At 38.6% G+C, this 17,209-nt stretch overlaps 2 protein-coding genes across 2 annotated transcripts; both read right to left on the bottom strand.

Moving 5' to 3' along the window:
* Positions 1-432: 432 nt before the first annotated feature.
* dhx35 (DEAH-box helicase 35) lies at positions 433-9,396 on the bottom strand. Its single transcript, XM_067592452.1, has 21 exons — positions 9,311-9,396; positions 8,820-8,947; positions 8,609-8,701; positions 8,178-8,255; positions 7,941-8,045; positions 7,790-7,851; positions 7,623-7,692; positions 7,145-7,204; positions 6,540-6,652; positions 6,361-6,457; positions 6,034-6,192; positions 4,856-5,066; positions 4,530-4,654; positions 4,199-4,253; positions 3,861-4,051; positions 3,684-3,761; positions 3,404-3,533; positions 3,150-3,231; positions 2,962-3,033; positions 2,763-2,874; positions 433-2,159 (listed from the first exon to the last, which is right to left on the bottom strand). Exons 1-21 carry the CDS (start codon positions 9,348-9,350, stop codon positions 2,121-2,123), a joined length of 2,100 nt encoding a protein of 699 aa, XP_067448553.1. The 5' UTR covers positions 9,351-9,396; the 3' UTR covers positions 433-2,120.
* A 2,132-nt stretch (positions 9,397-11,528) lies between these two features.
* rab5if (RAB5 interacting factor) lies at positions 11,529-16,104 on the bottom strand. Its single transcript, XM_067592451.1, has 4 exons — positions 15,796-16,104; positions 14,286-14,389; positions 14,051-14,180; positions 11,529-13,188 (listed from the first exon to the last, which is right to left on the bottom strand). The coding sequence occupies exons 1-4, from the start codon at positions 15,901-15,903 to the stop codon at positions 13,147-13,149; spliced, it is 384 nt and encodes a 127-aa protein (XP_067448552.1). The 5' UTR covers positions 15,904-16,104; the 3' UTR covers positions 11,529-13,146.
* Positions 16,105-17,209: the final 1,105 nt, after the last annotated feature.

Below are 17,209 nucleotides of genomic sequence, written 5' to 3'. Positions count from 1 at the left end.
TTTACAAGTGAATCTTCCACCATTCAGCTTTTTTTGCATTACATTTTCTTGATTGGTTTGCACTGTGTGGTACTTATTCTCACATGAATGCAAAATATTCTTAAATTTTGACTGCAATACTCATGCAGTGTCAAGTTGGTATATTCACTGCAGTTAAGCCCATATGTGTATCATACCAGCTCTTTAAATGTGTAGATTGCTAAAAATAAGTCACTCCTCCTGCCCATGTGTGAATAGAAAAAAATATTTTAAGGTTACACACTTATAAAAAGGGAGAACTAATACATACAAACTCTCATAAATGGCTTCATACTTTGTGATTTTCTGAATAGTTGGGGGTAAGCGTTGTTTGTGGTGCAACAGTGACACCCTCTGGCAAAACTATACGCTGCATAAAAAGTAGTGGTACAGTGAATAAAGGCTAAAAGGCACTGCATGACAATAAGGCTTTATTTGAGGATGTGAGGAGGAAATGGCAGGTGACAGTTTTTTATCTCAGAGGTGAGCAACTACACAGGTCTACAGATTACTGCTTTGGCTGCATACATATTCAGAGTGTCATCACAATTGATAATAAACAAGTCATTTCGCAAAAAGTTTTTGTTTGCAATAAGTCTAGGAGGTAATCTTAAGTGTATAGGTCTATGTCAGAGTACCATCTAACATGCAAGGGTACTTCACTTTTATATATCTAATTTTGTGTTGGTTTATCTAGCTACTGGATGGTTCGCTGTTTTGTGGTTTAATTAGTTTCACTGAATCTACAGTAGTAACCTCAAGAACACACTGTATGAAAAAAACATGCAGGCATAAGTAAAATTTGGTGATCATACTGGTTTGAAAGTAAGTCCCAGAGTAAAATGACAAACCTTTAATATACTGCTCACTGACACTTTCAGGGCCAAACACCTCTGAAAGAAATAAAACAGTAAAGTACAAATTTTAAGACAAAAAAATAAAAAATGTGGAACGCAATATGGAATGGAAATCACAAATACTGTAACTGGCCATTTTACTGAACACCTGGTAGATGATGTTGATGGTAAACAGGGAACAAAAAGTACAATAAGGCTTCAATACTGAGACAAACCTTCAGAGGAAAAGCATATTATGATGAAACAGATGGTAGGAAATAGATAAATGCTACTGTTTGAGGCTTCGGATGCATGTCTGAATGCACTTTATGTTGTCACAGGAACACATGGCACTTTTTTTTGGATTTCACAGCTTTTCATTTACAATGCTTGGGTGTATTTGCACATTCCATTTGAAAGTGAAATGTGATATATAGGCTGATGAAGTGAATTGGCACAGAGTGGTGAAAAGGCCACTATGTCTGATCTAGACTGTCGTTAAGTGGCGATACAGAGTGGAAAACAAGGATCTAAAAGTAAAGCAGTCTTTTCACAGTATCGTTATTTCGATGCAAGTTGACTGAAAAAATAAAGTGATGTATTTCCATGGGCAGCAAAGTCCTGAAAATATGTACTACAGCATTCTGTGTGAAGGTACGGAAAGAAATCAAAAATAAATTGGAAGTAAAGTTAAACTAATTATAAACATAAAGGCACCCAGGTTATGGGGGAATAATCAAAAAACCCAAACCATAAATCTCTCAAAGGGAAACATCCTCGTATACAATACCATTGTCTTCCATTATTCATCATGCAAAAGGAAAAAAAAAAAATAATACAGCAATTAAAAAAATAATGAAGCCTTGAACCAGGTATGAACGGGCCTGTAGCACAGGAGCCGCTCCCTGGACCTGAGCCTGCTCTCACTATGTACAAGTACAGATGAACTACATGACCACGTTTGAATGGGCACAAGTCAGGCACAGCCTGCGCTCGTCTCACATTCATCACCATTCACTCTCACAGGTCAAATATAAACTAGATCTCTGTTAACATGTTAACATCAACACTAAAAATATACCTCTAAATCCCATTCTAGCATGGCCACATAGTGCGGAGGGGTTGTACAGGTGGACATGGAGAATAAATATATTACATCTTTATATACAATGAAATGGAAAGGGGCACAGTGGCTAATTGAGAGGGGTTTCCTCCTGTTAATTCAATGAGTCTTCTTGTCTTACAGTGGTGAAAAGCTGGTAAGATTTAGAGGACTCGGGATCTCTTGCTGGCAAGTGAACCGTGCTGAGAGAGAAAAGAGAAAAGACATAGTTAAAATCAAAGTGATCCTGTTTGCAGGCTTTTAAAGCAACCAAATAAATGGTGATGTCAGGAGCTCAGAGAACATTATGAACAAAACACAGAGACACAAAAACTCCCTCTCCACCTCAAAAATGTGTTTTTCTTCTTGTTCCTTCAATCCAGTTTGACGCTAGAAGGCTGTTTTCAAAGTTCCTCTGTGCTTAAATCTGAGTCCAGTATGAAACTTACAGAATTGTGATGTTTATACTTGAAGCCTCCAGTGCACAAACACTGAGAATGGACTTTTCAGTGAAGTAGGAGGCATCTTTTGTGTAGCAGTTAAACTTTAATGTAGATATTATGGATTTTTCAAAGAGGGAAAAAGAAGTTGGTGTAATTTTAAGACGTTTTAATATGGTAATTGAACTTTTTAATGGGAAAAACATATCAGATAAAAATTATAATCCAAAGTGAATTATATGTCTTTAAACATGTCTGGAGGGGATCTTTAACTTAACAATATGACTGGAGCTTTTCAGAACATTCACAACAGTTAGAGCCAAAGAATAACAAGCTGGAGTGTGGGGATTTCTTTCTTTGGCCTACCTTCGCCTGCTTGTAAAAGTGAGGGGCCAACTCAACCAGCCAGGACGACTCCACAGCAGTCACATCACGCATGTAGTATTTCGATGTCTGCACCACTTCATTGAAGACAACCCTGTAAAGATAAATATAGTTCTCGGAAACAATTTTCAAACAGGAGAAAACTAAAATGTTTGTGAATTATCTGCATGTTTGTACTGACCATTTTGGAGGTTTCTCTCCAAACAGCACCGAGTTGGGGTGGATGTGAAGCTCGCGGTCGTCTCTTAAAGTCCTGGCAGGATGAAAAACATTAGACAGTGTTATATGTGATTTGAAAGTGTATGAAGACAGAAGTCATTTGCTGGGAATATTAGACATATAATAGAGGAAAAGAGCTCTCTCTCTCACCTGTAGGAGCCAGAATGGTGAATACGGGCTGCATTAGCAAAAAACCCAGAAACAATGCACTTCAAGATCACATCAGGGTCACCTGTGCAAAAGAGAGTTACAATGAATATGTACTTTAGTTATATTTAAGACAGCGATGCATGTTAGTGGTAGATGGCTTTTCCATCTGTTTTACTAAATTTCTTTAAAGTAGCACAAAACAAAAAGATGACCCGACATATTACATAAGCACAGAATCATTCAGTTACACATACCTTCGCTGGAAGTACGCGGCACCTTAAACTTGTTCATGAGACGTCGGAGCTGCTCTCGTACGGTCACAGTGCGCAGCAGACCCTTGTAATTGAGAAAATGTTCCTGACACCACTGGGAGCTCTTCTGGTGCTGCAGATTAGAAAGAAAAAATGTTTCACAGTCTCAATAAGCAGCAGATTTCCCTGACCTCCCCGACTTTTGCTGCGTTCACAAGCCCTCCCCGGTGATGTGTTCACTGTCACTGACTGAGCTATATACATATGTACACACACAGTATACCTTAATGAATGCTTCATACACATTCAGCATTGTGAGGTGGTCTCCCTCAGCAACTGCAAATTTCCTGTGCTCACGGACCTGCAGGGTGAGATAGCAAAAACGGGATAATTGTTACGCTGACAAAGCATTTCTAGCAAATATACAACACGTTCCTTTTGAAAGCCTCTTTTCACTTACGGCAGCTTTCTTCTGATTGGGTGGCACGACAAATATATTCTGAATCTGCATCATTGCTGCTATGGTAACAATCTCTTTGGAGCAGCCAAAGTTTCCGGACTCTAGGAGCATCTTGGCAAACATGGGGCTGAGAGGAAACTCTGCCATCCGCACACCCATGGGATCAGTCAGACGGCCGTAATGGTCCAGACCTGCCAACAGACACGCAGCTGATTGAGATTTCTGTGTCACCTTAGCTTGTAGATGCTTGTGGATACATAATTTTGAATGCTAGTCTGGCAGTTGAAGGACAGTTTCCTTGCTTACTTTGCCACCCTGCTGACCCCCTTGTTTCTTACCTCCCAGAGCATAAAGCAGTTCCAGAGCTTGAACCATGGTCTGAGCTGGAGGAGGCTGTGAAATTATAAAACATGAAAACTCATTTTAAGTCTAATAATAACAATATTTACTCTAAAAGACAGAATAAAGTGACAATCTGGTGTACTAAGTCTTGTCATTACATCTTTAAAAGCACAAGCAGAAAATGACTGCATTCATTTTATGGTTTCTATGCATTTTTATCCCAGAGGCCAGAGGCTATTCTTTCTAATTAAAATGTAAAAGTACACTTTCTTTCACAGTGGATGAACACAGCACAGCCACCCTGTGGATGCAAAGTGAGCTACTTACTGAAAGGAAGGAGAAGCGCAGCACGTTGTCAATGCCTAATGCTTTGAGCTGCAGGATGACAGGGGCCAAATTGGTGCGCTGCATCTCTGGCACAGTGGAGGCAGGCAGTTTCTCAAAGTCCTCCTCTGAAGAAAGGAACAGAGGTAATAAGAAACGCAGCGAGAGAAAGACAAAGAGTGACAGAAAAAAAACAGGCAAAAAGTGCAGAGGGAGGAGGATAACCAAGTACAGCACTTTGCCATAAAGGTTTACAATGAACAATTCCTCTCACTGACAACACTCTACGACACTTATCGTACTTCTATTTCTTGTAAACCCACACATACCTGTGTACAGTCTAAAGCATTTCCCAGGCCGGTTTCGTCCGGCTCTCCCGGCCCTCTGGCTGGCTGAAGCCTTGGAGATGGGAGTCACCACCAGTGATTCAATAGCAGTGCGAGGATTATAGGCTCGCAGCTTCACAAATGCACAGTCGATGACAAATACAACTCCATTTATGGTGATGGATGTCTCAGCTATGTTAGTGGCCACCACCACCTGGAAGAAACATTAGACAGGAATAAGTCAAGTTCTTGGTAAATAGGCCTTTTTTCACAGCAGACAGTTTGACTTATCATAGTGACAGAGAGCCAACGTGCACAATGCCAGGACCCTGACACCGGAGCAGCTAAATGGAATTCAGTCATCATTCATTTTGATATTTAGAGCTGTGCTTTTCCTACTCTGACAAAATGTCTGCTATGAAAAAGGCCTTTTAAACTGTTTTCCCAGCTACTGTCAACACCTGCACTGTTTGTGTTGTGTGTTCACTCTGGAAAATCTCTGTAAGAACGGTGCCTTCACTTCCCTGTTTTTCACTAAATCTTTGACTGGCCTGCAACAGAGGTAATAAATGGATAAATGGAAGCCATGATTTTGCTTTATTTTGCAAGCTATAAATTAGCATCTTTAACATTTGGTTATATAGTCCAAAAATTACCATATGAAATATAAGTGGGCTTTTCAAAAAAAAAAAGACAAAAATAAATACTGTGTCATGGTTTGTTCCAGCCATTAAAATAGATCCACTAGCACCAACGCTACAACAAAATTGGCTTCTGATTTTATACAAAGTGATACAAGGGCCAGAACCACCTCTATCAATACGTGTGTCATGATTTACAAAGTGAATTCCTCATTGTTAGGCCACTTCTAGATGCATTTTAATTACAGCTGAATGAATTACCAAACATATTTTTCTTGTTTTCACTATTCTCAATTAATTACATGCATGTTAAAACACATCTAACATGAGACGGATCCATTTGTTTTTTGATATTGATCCTAGTGAGGAACGATACTCAAAACAAGACTATCAGTATCCCCTCCCTTCATTTTTGATATTGCTTTCAAATTCCACTCATATTCCCCACAGGGATTTTGGAATATATACCAAATCGTAGAAATGTAAATAAGATAAAATTTCTCCTCTATGAATACACAAACACAAAGGCAGCATATTTACCTTGCGAACAGAGGAGGGCGTCCGCTCAAAAACCTTCATCTGCTCAGCGTACGGTAGTCCAGAATACATTGGCAAAATCCGCAGGTGTTTCTTCATGCCGTATCGTGACAGAGACCTGGCCTGTTCCTGCAGAAGGGACACCACCTTCTCCACCTCTTCCTAACGGGGGACATTTACAGGTTACAACAATTAGAAGACGATTAAGACAAAAAAGCTCGACTTTGCTACAATATAGTCATAAAACGAACACATGCGATGCTGTTGCATTTATATACAGGCCAAGCCAACAAATAGAGGTTGAGTAATGTTAAAAATATGGCCACCAACCTGCCCTGTCAGAAAAGCCAGGACATCTCCGTCATCTTCCGTCTCATGTATCTTCAACACTGTCTCCACTGTGGCCTTCACGTAGTCTGGGACAGGACTGAGAACAAACCAGAGATACTTCTGAGTTAAAAAGCAAATTACGCACCATTTCCTCAAACTGGATCATGTCGTTTGACTACCTGACAGTGTAGAAAACGTCCACTGGAAACGTGCGTCCCTCCACTGTCAGAATCCCACACGTGTCCTTGTTTGGATCCCCGGACTCGTTCAGGTTGAAGAATTCATGGAATTTCTTCAGATGATAGTGATATTATAATTAGTAATGAGTATACATTTACTATATAAAAACAGATCACACAGCTTCTTGCAAAGTCATCGTGAAAAGTAACATTTACTGGTAAATAAAGTGAACATTTGCAGTGGAAGTTAATATCTTTTTATCAGCTGGTATTTTCCAGTAAAGTAATGAAATACTCTTGTTGCCCTCAACCTGACATTTAAAAAGTATGCAGTGTACTACTGTGGTACGCCTAAATAATTTGCATGTGTCGATAAAAGACTTTTTAAACAGAAAGTAGATGCCCGATATGGCATTTCAGCTGACTTGCTTAACGCTGAGCGGAGCCGTGGCCTGATTGTGTCTTTCCTTCTTTCTTTCATCGCTGTATTGCAGATGTCGGTACAATGTGATCTGACCTGACATCAACTTTTCCCTCTACCCGTCTTTGTTTCCCCTTGTTTCTCACTACTCAAGCATATCTGTTCATCTTAATGATGCAGTCACCTTGGCATCCAGAGTGGCAGAGGCCACGATCAGCCGCAGGTCTCGCCGTTTCTTCTGAATCTACAGAAAGGAGACGGGGGAACACGTAACAGCGGGAACAGAGAGGGAGAGTCAGCATAGGAATGGAAAACAAGTCACAACTTTCTAGGATGATTATAGAATTGAAGTTAAATCTGAAGTCTGTCCTAAAATGATAGTCAGGTGCCCTAACGAACACAGACACATGTTTTTCTTGCTGGAATCATTCCTCCTGTTCATACCGGCCATAAACTTTTAAATATATTTTCCCTCATCACTTCCATCGTAAGCGCCTTTGGAGGAGATCTTCTAATGGTCATTAGGAACAGGAGGAACGATTACAACGAGAAAAACCTGTTTCAATGTTCACTTGAGCACCTGACTGTTGTTTTAGGACAAACTTGAAAAGTTGTGAATCTATCCTATAATTTGTTCCAGTGAAAGATTGCGCTGGCATTACCTTCTTTAGTAGACCGATGGCTATGTCTGTATACAAGGTTCTCTCATGTGCTTCATCTAGCATCAACACACTGAGGATGACAATACAGAACATTAGAGTTACAAAGAGAGACACCCGACACGTTTCAGCAATAGAAGCCAGTTTTTGCAGTTTAATGTGATAAGTACCTGTATTTTTTCAAAAGAGGATCCGCCATCATCTCTCGCACCAACATGCCATCTGTAAGAAACTGAAGCACACAGGCGTAGATGAGCACGGAAAGGAGTTGAACACAGGAAAGCTTGTCATGAAGACTGCAGACATGTGGCGGGAGAATACCTTGATCCTCGTAGCGTGGGGATCAGAGCAGTCATCAAATCTGATGGTGTAGCCCACCTCATGTCCTAGCAGGGCCCCCCGCTCCTCTGCGACACGGTTGGCTACCTAGCATCAGGGGTAAAGAGGGGGAAAATTACAGCATTTGAGGCTGGGCATGTCCTTCAAAATTAACAGCTTTATCTTGAAGCAAGATGACATTGGCGCGGTGAAATAGCGGGACATCAGCAGAGCTCTTACAGAGATAGCGGCCACGCGGCGAGGCTGTGTCACTCCAATCACCTTCCCCTCTGCTGCCCAGCCAGCCTCCAGCAGGTACTGAGAGCAGAGAGATGAAAAGAGAAGGTGGACATAAATAAGAGAAGAGCACAAAGGAGGTAGAGACATTGATGTTGCAGAACAGCAGAGTCTGCATAAATTAAGCCCTGGCTGATGTGGTCCAAACCTTGCTGAAAGAGGCTAATAATAAGCATCAAGACAAGGTCGTGTAAAGACCACTATGGGAGTTAAGCCTCATGAAGGGTATCAGTCCACTGCCGCAATGCTGTGTGCCTTTTTAGCTGTTAGATTTGGTGCATGTGTGACTTTGAGGGTGTGTTTTTTTTTTGTCCTTTACAGAGAAGGCTGAATCTAATCATTCATTTTAAACTGTTTTTAATGATACCACTAACCTGAGGTATCTGTGTTGTCTTCCCGCATCCAGTTTCACCAACTATGACGACAGTCTGGTAGCTTTCCAACAAGTACAAGATGTTGTTTCTGTGCTGGAGAGGGAGAAAAAAATACAAAACAGTTCAAACACACATCAAACATCAGTCATAAACTACTTTACTAAAATCACCCAAGTGTGGGATGTTTGGGAGGAGGATTGGGGGGTAAAACCTTGAAAACGGGGAGTTTCTGTCGCTGCTTCTCGATGGAAAGGGCGGTGTGCGGGTTGAAGATGATGGGGGAGCCGGTGGTCTCTGTGTTGAGCTCCCGCTCCTCTGAGATCCCCGGTGCCTCAGACCCTGGAGGGGAACGGATGATGTTATTGAAATGTAAGCAGGTTGAGGATGTAAGAGGATTAGTGTAAAGCCATGACATAAAACGAAGGACTTATAGGTGAAGAAAGCCGTTCACCGTAGTGCGATTTATTAATTAATTGCTATTCATTGTACTTTGTGCCTTACAGCCTGAATGTTTAATGCTGGCAGGTTATACTTTGGTTCCGCAGAGCAGAGCCGAGCTGAGCTGAACAGGCTGCAGATAATCACGTAGCTGCTGCGTTCACGGCCTCATCCAAACTGTCTCACTTACATCAACAGCTGCTAATTAATCTGTATAAACCTGGAAATGTTTGCATCAAACACCTTATTCACGCTATTACTTACCCGGCTTCCAAAATTTCATCGTGGAGAGGGGAGCCGCCATCTTGGCTTCTACGTCACATGTGATTTTTTTTCTCTCTCTCGCTTCTGTGAGGATGACGTCATAATCCTGCCTCTCGTTGGGGGGTTTTTTATGAATGATGTCAACGCGTTTTTAGAAAACAGCTGCAACAGCAAGTTCAAGCTGGGTGAATTTCATTCTTCTACAGCAGGTTCACACAAAGTGCAAATAAAGAAAAGGAATATGTGCAAATCAACTGACTACTATGAGGAAATATACATGTAGACGCAAAACATGACAAAGAAAAAACAAAGATCCCCTCCAGACATGTTTTAAGATGTATAAAAACACTCTGCTTTGAAAAATAATTTGTCTAATATGGTTTTTCCACAAAGAAAGTTAAATTATCTCCTTAAAATGACATCTTCTCTTTCTCCCTCATTAAAAATTCCAGGATCTATAAATATGTAAACAATGTTCATTTCAGAAGTTTCACTACTGGACACAAGATGTCTCCTACTTCACTGTAAAGTCCATTCTCAGTATTTGTGCGCTGGATGTTTCAAGCTTCAACATCACACTTATGTAAATTGAGTATTGGACCAGGATTGGCCTTCAAACTAGTTGTGATGTCACAGATTATGCTCGTATGCCCACCCCTTAAAATTGGTTTTTCAGTGAGCTCAGAGAAACTTTCCACTTTAAGATCACCTTAAAAAATATGAATCTACTAACAGTACATTAAATTGTTAAAGATCCCCTTCAGACATGTTGTAAGAAAAAACAGTCTGCTTGGAATAAAAACAAAAAAAGTCAGATTACCTCATTAAAATCCTTAAAATTACAACTCATTCTCCCTCATTGAAAAATCCAGAATCTATGTAAATATTTTCATTTCTAAAGTTGAACTGCTGGACACAAGATGTCTCCTACTTCACTGTAAAGTCCACTCTCAGTGTTTGAGCACTGGAGGCTTCAAGTTTCCACATCTAACTTGTGTAAGGGGTTTGCCCGAGATTGGATCAGCCAAGACAGACGATTTACGAAACTCTCACAAGATTTGTAGGTGTTGTGTTTCTTCACTGTGCACGTGACCCTAACAGTAATCTTAACCTCAACCATAAGTCTAACTGCACTCACAAGAGTTCATCCCTCCGGCTAATCCCTTGTTTAAGTTGCATATTGGACCATGTAGACCCGATCCTTAAACTCAGATTTTCAATGAGCACAGAGAAACTTTGCAGCAGATTAATGTGAAAACAGCCTTCTAGTGTCAGACTCTGCACAGTGAAGCTCGAAACATCCAACTGAATAAGAAAAACACATTATTGAGTGGAGGAGGACTTTCAAATTAACTCTCACTAGCTCAATTAGCTACAAAATTCAAAAGCTGCTTATACAGCAATGTATCATAAATAACAATACAATGATATAACACTCTTGATAGAGGGATTCTGCAATCTAATGAGTACTTTTAATTTTTATACTTAAAGTACATTTTGCTGCTAATTCTTTTGTATTTCTTCAGTAAATTTTCATATTCTGCTCTTAAACCTGCAATGGGATACTTTCATAGTGTGGTATTGCTACTTAAAAGTAAGAGATCTCATTAGTTTTCCACCACTTGTCATAACATTGATTCTACACCTCATGATTTTGATTTACCATCAGTATTTTGTCATTTCTATCATTTGATCTATTTTTGTTTTTTCCTGGTGGAAATGGTTTTACATGACAGAGATTAGCAAAAATCAAACTAGGGTATAGGTTGGTGAGGTGAGGAGCCTGCACAGAGCCCAAAGGATACTAAAAGACAATACCCACCCCGACCACAGCGTGTTCACCCTGCTGCCATCTGGCAGGAGATACAGAAGTATCCGCTGTTGTACCACCAGACTACAGAGCAGCTTCTTTCCTCAGGCTGAGACTCCTCAATTCATCCTCTGCACCCCAATATAAAAGTAGTTTTATTTTTATGACTTATTATTTATTAATACATTTATATAATTTCTGTTTTTGTGAGTGGCATTAAGGGACTACAAACTACATTTCGCTGTACAATCTTGTGTTGTAAAATGATAATAAATGAATCTTGAATTTCAGTAGAAGGAAACTCTGTGTCTTTAAAACACTAGCATACAGTCCAACGTGAGTGCACTTGTTAAACGGGAGCACTAAAGCAGTTCAATTAAAAAAGGAAAAAAAAAAACATGTACCATCTCTTTGAAAATGGAGGCCAAATAAAGCCCATGTTTAATGATTCCTAAAAGATTTGATCAGAAAATACAATCCTTTCAAACACCAGCTGCGTATCTAATATAACAGTATCATTACAATAACTTTGCAAGAACTGTTTTTAAAAGTTCTTCACTATAAAATACTGAGAAATATGTTACATCAAACAAGATATAACATAAGTACAAATAAATCTGTGTAATACAAGGTGGATTTGACAAAAGGGACATTGTACAGAATTTACAGACAAGTTTAAATTAATTTCAGAACAACAGGTAAGACTTTGATCTGGAAGCTACATGTGAGAAAAAAAAATTAAATTATTTCTACACTAATAACTAATGTCATTCATAAATGACATCTAGATATACAGACAGCAAGTCATGGCAGTGCACAGACCAGGTTTAGCTTAAATCTGTGAACATTTGCATCTGAAAACGGCATGCATGTTTCCTCGCTCTTTGCTTTTGAGAAAATTCATTTGGATGGACAGATAACTTTGATGGTTTTTAGTTCCTGACTGAAGTAACAGCGCATCGATACTAGTGGCAGATACTGGCATTGGGATTGGATATCGGCTGATATGTGTTTCTTACCACCAGCATTTGTTTTGATGTTAAAATTAGCAGGATGTGAGATTTCAGCCGTAGTTAGTTTGTTAGTTTTCCACATTTGTTGAACACCGGAGGATTTAAAAGAAATAACAATTGACAGATTTAATTCAAAAATGCTGTTTATATCCAGTAGGCAAAAAGAAAAGCACCTGATGACTCCACTGCTAAAACCACAGACACATAATGTAGCTGCTAACCTTTAACGTGTAACCATTTAACTGTAACTGATAACTTGCTTTACTGTCATTTTTTAACCAATTATTTTGTCAGGCTCAGATTAAGTTTTTTTTAATGGAAAAAAATATATTTTGGAGTGAAACTGCAGATTTAACAGTGAAGCCACACAATTATATTAAAGTTTTATGCATCTGATTGGAGTGTTTTGTCCTGAAATTAAAGCTAACACATCACACTCATGGACTGAACTCTAATGACTATATGACAAGATGTTGTTTTTATTGCCCAGTTCCTGTAACTGAAGTGACCAGCTCATGAGCAGTGAATACACACACAGGTTGTTAATCTTTTTAGTCTAAAATCTGTGTTCATGTCACTCTTCTAAAACAGAAGAAAGGCCTTGTAGTAAGCCGACCAATAGAAATCATCCTTATTCTGTTTTATATCAAGGGACTGTTCCAGCATTTATAGAACTTCAACCAATCTCATCTAAACTGTTTGCTCTCTGTATTCTTTAGTGTTTTGTCAGCGATGATGATAAATGACATAAGGAAGGAAATATAACATATGGGAAATGTAATGGAGGGCACCTAAAAAAGGAACCCTGACATAAGGGGGATGTATTTGAACATGTTCATCACGGTGGTCTTGCAGGAACTTGTTATTCGATCTAGGATTTCCATGACGCACTGCACACTGAAGAGTCATACTGTATGTAGGAGCATCAACACTCCCTCGAGCCGTGGAGTTCCTGTGTCTTGACAATTTACTTCAAACAGAAATGTTCGTATTTACTGTCCTACGGATTCCTCTCAGTCAAAATGTAGAGCTGTGTAAAAGATTATCCACACCACCTGGAAAAGACAGAGAATGACTGATTAGACATTAAGGTGTAAATGCACACAGAACACATTGTAATAAGAGATGCGATCGGATCAGCCACGACACATTTGGAGATAGTTAAAAAATCGTTACAGTAAGTTGAAAGATCATTAAGCTCTGCCTCTTCCTGCCAGCGTTGGCGAGCCCCGCAAGAAGTCTTCCCTTACAAAAAAAGTGGATGACATCTGTTCATGGCAGCAGTTTCTTTGACCTGGGACATGCCGTAAGTCTATATAAGTCTGCCAGCTCTGTCTAGATAATTTGCATATTGAGATCAAATCACAATGCAAGCAAAGCTGAGAAAAAAAGAAGCATTTTAATAACAGGTGTAAATGCAAAGACCCGTTGATTGGATGTCATTATCCACATAATGTATCCAGATACAGATCACATGTTGATACCAGGAGTAAATGGGACCTAATGGTTTAAAATCACTTTTTTTTAAATTTAAAAATGGCTGAATTAGTAATTTCATAGCAATAAACACAGTAAACTCATTACAAACTGACTAATGATAAACTAAAATAAAAACACTTACTGGCACTTAACTATGAAACCTCAAACACAAGAATCTCATCTTAAAATGACAATATACTCCTATTTACTTAGTAGTTAGTTGCCAGTGCCAGTGTAAATAATCTCCCAACCAAACCAGTGGTGCTCAAATGGCTTCTCAACTGAATCTGTTATGCAACATGAACCGTATTCTTTTTTGTCTCCACTCAACAGAAATAAACAAGCCATTTACAAACTATTTCTAAAGAATGTCTCACTGAATTTATCACGTTTTTCAGAAAGTCAATGCTTCCATAAATATACTGAGTACATTCCCACCAGAAACAGAGCAAAAGATGTCATGAAGCCTTCTTTGGTGAGTTCCCACGTGCCACCATACTCTTCCTCATCGATCTGCTGAAAGCTGCTGAAGTATACATACAGGACGCCAGCGTTGATGATGCAGAATCTAACAAGGAAAACAAAGGAAGATGTTAGATTTTTGGCGAATTCTTTAATACAATCAGATATGAGGAGCAGCAGAGGTTTAATGAAAGATGTACAGAATACTTACATGGCTATTCCCAGAAATCCTTTCAACGGTGCAACACCCCATATCACACCAAGGATTACTGCAATAATTTGCCGGAGCCAGTAAATCACATCTAAGAACTCGTCCTGTAAAGATAATACAGATTGACTGATTCAAAGAAAATGAACTGTATAAACTGGAAATGGTGTGATGATAATACTGAAATGAGAACAACACCATACTTGAAAGCATTACATGTTTCGTTTCGTTTCATTTCATTTCATGTTATTATACTAAAGTTTCTTACAAAGGAAAATAGTTTTAGGAATGTGTGTGATGGAAAAACACAAACACATCAGGGCTTGTTCAGCTCTAGTTCCTTCAACAGAAAAAAAAACAACAAAAAAAAAACAGATAAGCTGTTCATAACAGGAGGAACACATGATCTAATGTTTTGACTAAAGAGAGAGATGTGTTGCCAGTTTTGTTTCAAGCTCTGTTTCTCTTTCCAATAGTGTTTCCTGCAGCTCAGCCCTCTGCTTCAACGTGAGGACTTCATTTAGGTTAAGTGTTGCAGAGATGACTGGCTGGGGTTTGGATTAATGTTGAATGTGACTATTTCACACAATTAATCAATTGGCCAATCAACACATAACTAATTGTCAAAAAATGTCAATTGAAACAATTGTTGGAAGTAATTTTTCAAGCAGAAATGTCAAACAGTCAAATCTATAATATATTATAGGTAGGACACATGCACACCACACTTTTCATACATGCACTCATATATTTTATATCCTTCTGGTTGTTTATACTTATTACTATTGCTTTTACTATTTTAATTTTTATTTTCCTTATTGCATTGTCAAGGAGCTGAAACTTAAGATTTTTACTCTCTTATATTTGTGTACTGAGATGTAACAATAAAGAACTGGACTAGACTTGACTTGATTCTCTGGCTCCAGACTTTTAAATGTGAGGATTTGCTGCTTTTCTCTTTTACATAACTACTATAAATATCTTTGAACTGTTGGTTGGACAAAACAAGCGATTTAAAAGATGTCACCTTTGTCTCTAGGACACTAATGGGCATTTTCCACTTTTTAAAAAAATATGTTACCAACTAAACGAGTTTAATATAATATACAGTTTACTATACTATGATTATCTTTGTGTATAACTTTAGTTGCAGCCTTGGACGTTTTAAATGCAAAGGAAATTGAAGATTAAACACTATTGTGTGGGTTTTAAAAGTCATTTCTTGACTTACTTCCTTTACTTTCGTGTGGCAGACAGTCAAAAACTCTAGCACTATTTAACTGTCGTCAGTATTTCAAACAACCGAAAAAATTAACGCTATTCCTTTCTTCATTTCTAGATTTGACAGCTAGTTAGTCCGACAGAGCCAGATTAATCCTTAGCAAGGCAGCTCGCTTCTCACAACCGTCTTTATTAACACCTGACCACAAATTAGCTGCACGGAGAACTTCAGGGCAATTATAGTGGCTGCAATAATGTATCAGGCTAAAATTTCAAAGGGCAACTGACTGACCTTCTCCTCCCAAACAGCATTACTGTTGAACGCTTTGCTCCATGTGGATTGTTTTACACCCCCATTCAGCAGATGACTTTCTTCTTTCCGCTTTGAACTGCTCGTCATTCTTTGCTGTTTCTTTCTGCTACAGACGTCGAAAAAGTAAAAATCCAAATCTGTTGACAGCTCGAGTTAGATTAAAGTATCTAGCGCTGACTAGGGGAAGAAAATACTGTGAGATATTTGAAGGTAGGTGAAATGTACGCTCCGCTGATCTGACAGATTTCAGTCGCTAACGTTAAAAGGGCATCTGAGCATGCGCAACACTGTTTGACCCCGGGCCCTAGCAGCCAATCAGAGAGTGCGACGTTTCTGCGCCGCAACTGCCAGAAACGCTATGAAATGTACAGCGACACCCAGTGGTCGAGTCTGTAAACGCCTTCAATTCAACCACAATCAACAACAGTGTTGACAAAACAGGTTGTACTGAGTTTACAAGAGGCTTCATAATTCAGAATGGGACGAAAAATAACATCAAATGTTTTTCACATTACGATATAATATGTATTAATGATTATTGTATTTTTTGTGCTTTGATTCTGTCTTTAAATGTGTGTGTGTGTGTGTGTGTGTGTGTGTGTGTGTGTGTGTGTGTGTGTGTATGTGTGTGTGTGAGTGTGTGTGTGTGTGTGTGTGTGTGTGTGTGTGTGTATGTGTGTGTGTGTGTGTGTGTGTGTGTGTGTGTGAGTGTGTGTGTGCGTTTGTATGTGCGTTTGTATGTATGTATACATTGTTCAAAATATATATAAATTTATATGTTTTTTTTTTTGCTTTTATATTTTGTTATTATACTTTATATGTCTTTTTATATATATTTATTTACTGTTTAATGGATAATGGATGTAAAAGAGTCTCCCAGACAAAGTATTTCACACAGTTGTATTTTTATAACCAGGGTGAACATCTTGAATCTTGTATACTTTATAATGAAAATGTTTTTATTGTGAGCCACATAAAAGAAAATTCCATCATCTTATATATATTTATTTTAGTCTAAAATACAAAATGTGTGATACATTTCAGTTACTACTGTATATCTGAACAGGCTGTATATAATGTACATTACCACCTACTATATGGATATAAAGTAACACTAGTATTTTTATTTTTGTTTTTATTTATTTACCATTTAATATTTATGTCAGCACTCTGTGCGATCTTCACCTCTTTGTACTATTTGTATCCTGTTCACAGTTCACAGAAACGTTTTCACATGTATACAGTCATTCCTTGTGTGTGTTTCAGAAGATTGTTGTGTTGTCTGTGAGTACATTGAGAGCCACTAAACCAGAGTCACACTTTGTCTTTAGTCTCTTATTATTAGATTTTGTTTTGTTTTGGTTTTGCTGTGTGTTTTGTTTATGCATTTATT

The sequence above is a fragment of the Thunnus thynnus genome, chromosome 6 (genome assembly GCF_963924715.1).
Source record: "Thunnus thynnus chromosome 6, fThuThy2.1, whole genome shotgun sequence".
NCBI lineage: Eukaryota > Metazoa > Chordata > Actinopteri > Scombriformes > Scombridae > Thunnus > Thunnus thynnus.
Note: the sequence above shows the minus strand (reverse complement) of the source record. Positions and strands in the feature narration are given on the sequence as shown.

Bases quoted from the DNA above. Each gene is read 5' to 3' on its own strand.
- dhx35 (XM_067592452.1), bottom strand. From the start codon at position 9,350: ATGGCGGCTCCCCTCTCCACGATGAAATTTTGGAAGCCGG. The intron at 7,205-7,622 runs GTAATGCCAGCG...TCCTTTCTGTAG, and splicing joins CCATCGGTCTACTAAAGAAG to ATTCAGAAGAAACGGCGAGA. The intron at 3,232-3,403 runs GTATGTGTAACT...TCTTTTGCACAG, and splicing joins GCCGCGTACTTCCAGCGAAG to GTGACCCTGATGTGATCTTG.
- rab5if (XM_067592451.1), bottom strand. From the start codon at position 15,903: ATGACGAGCAGTTCAAAGCGGAAAGAAGAAAGTCATCTGCTGAATGGG. The intron at 14,390-15,795 runs GTCAGTCAGTTG...TTATCTTTACAG, and splicing joins ATGCTGTTTGGGAGGAGAAG to GACGAGTTCTTAGATGTGAT. The intron at 13,189-14,050 runs GTGGGAATGTAC...TGTCTTTTCCAG, and splicing joins CATCTTTTGCTCTGTTTCTG to GTGGTGTGGATAATCTTTTA.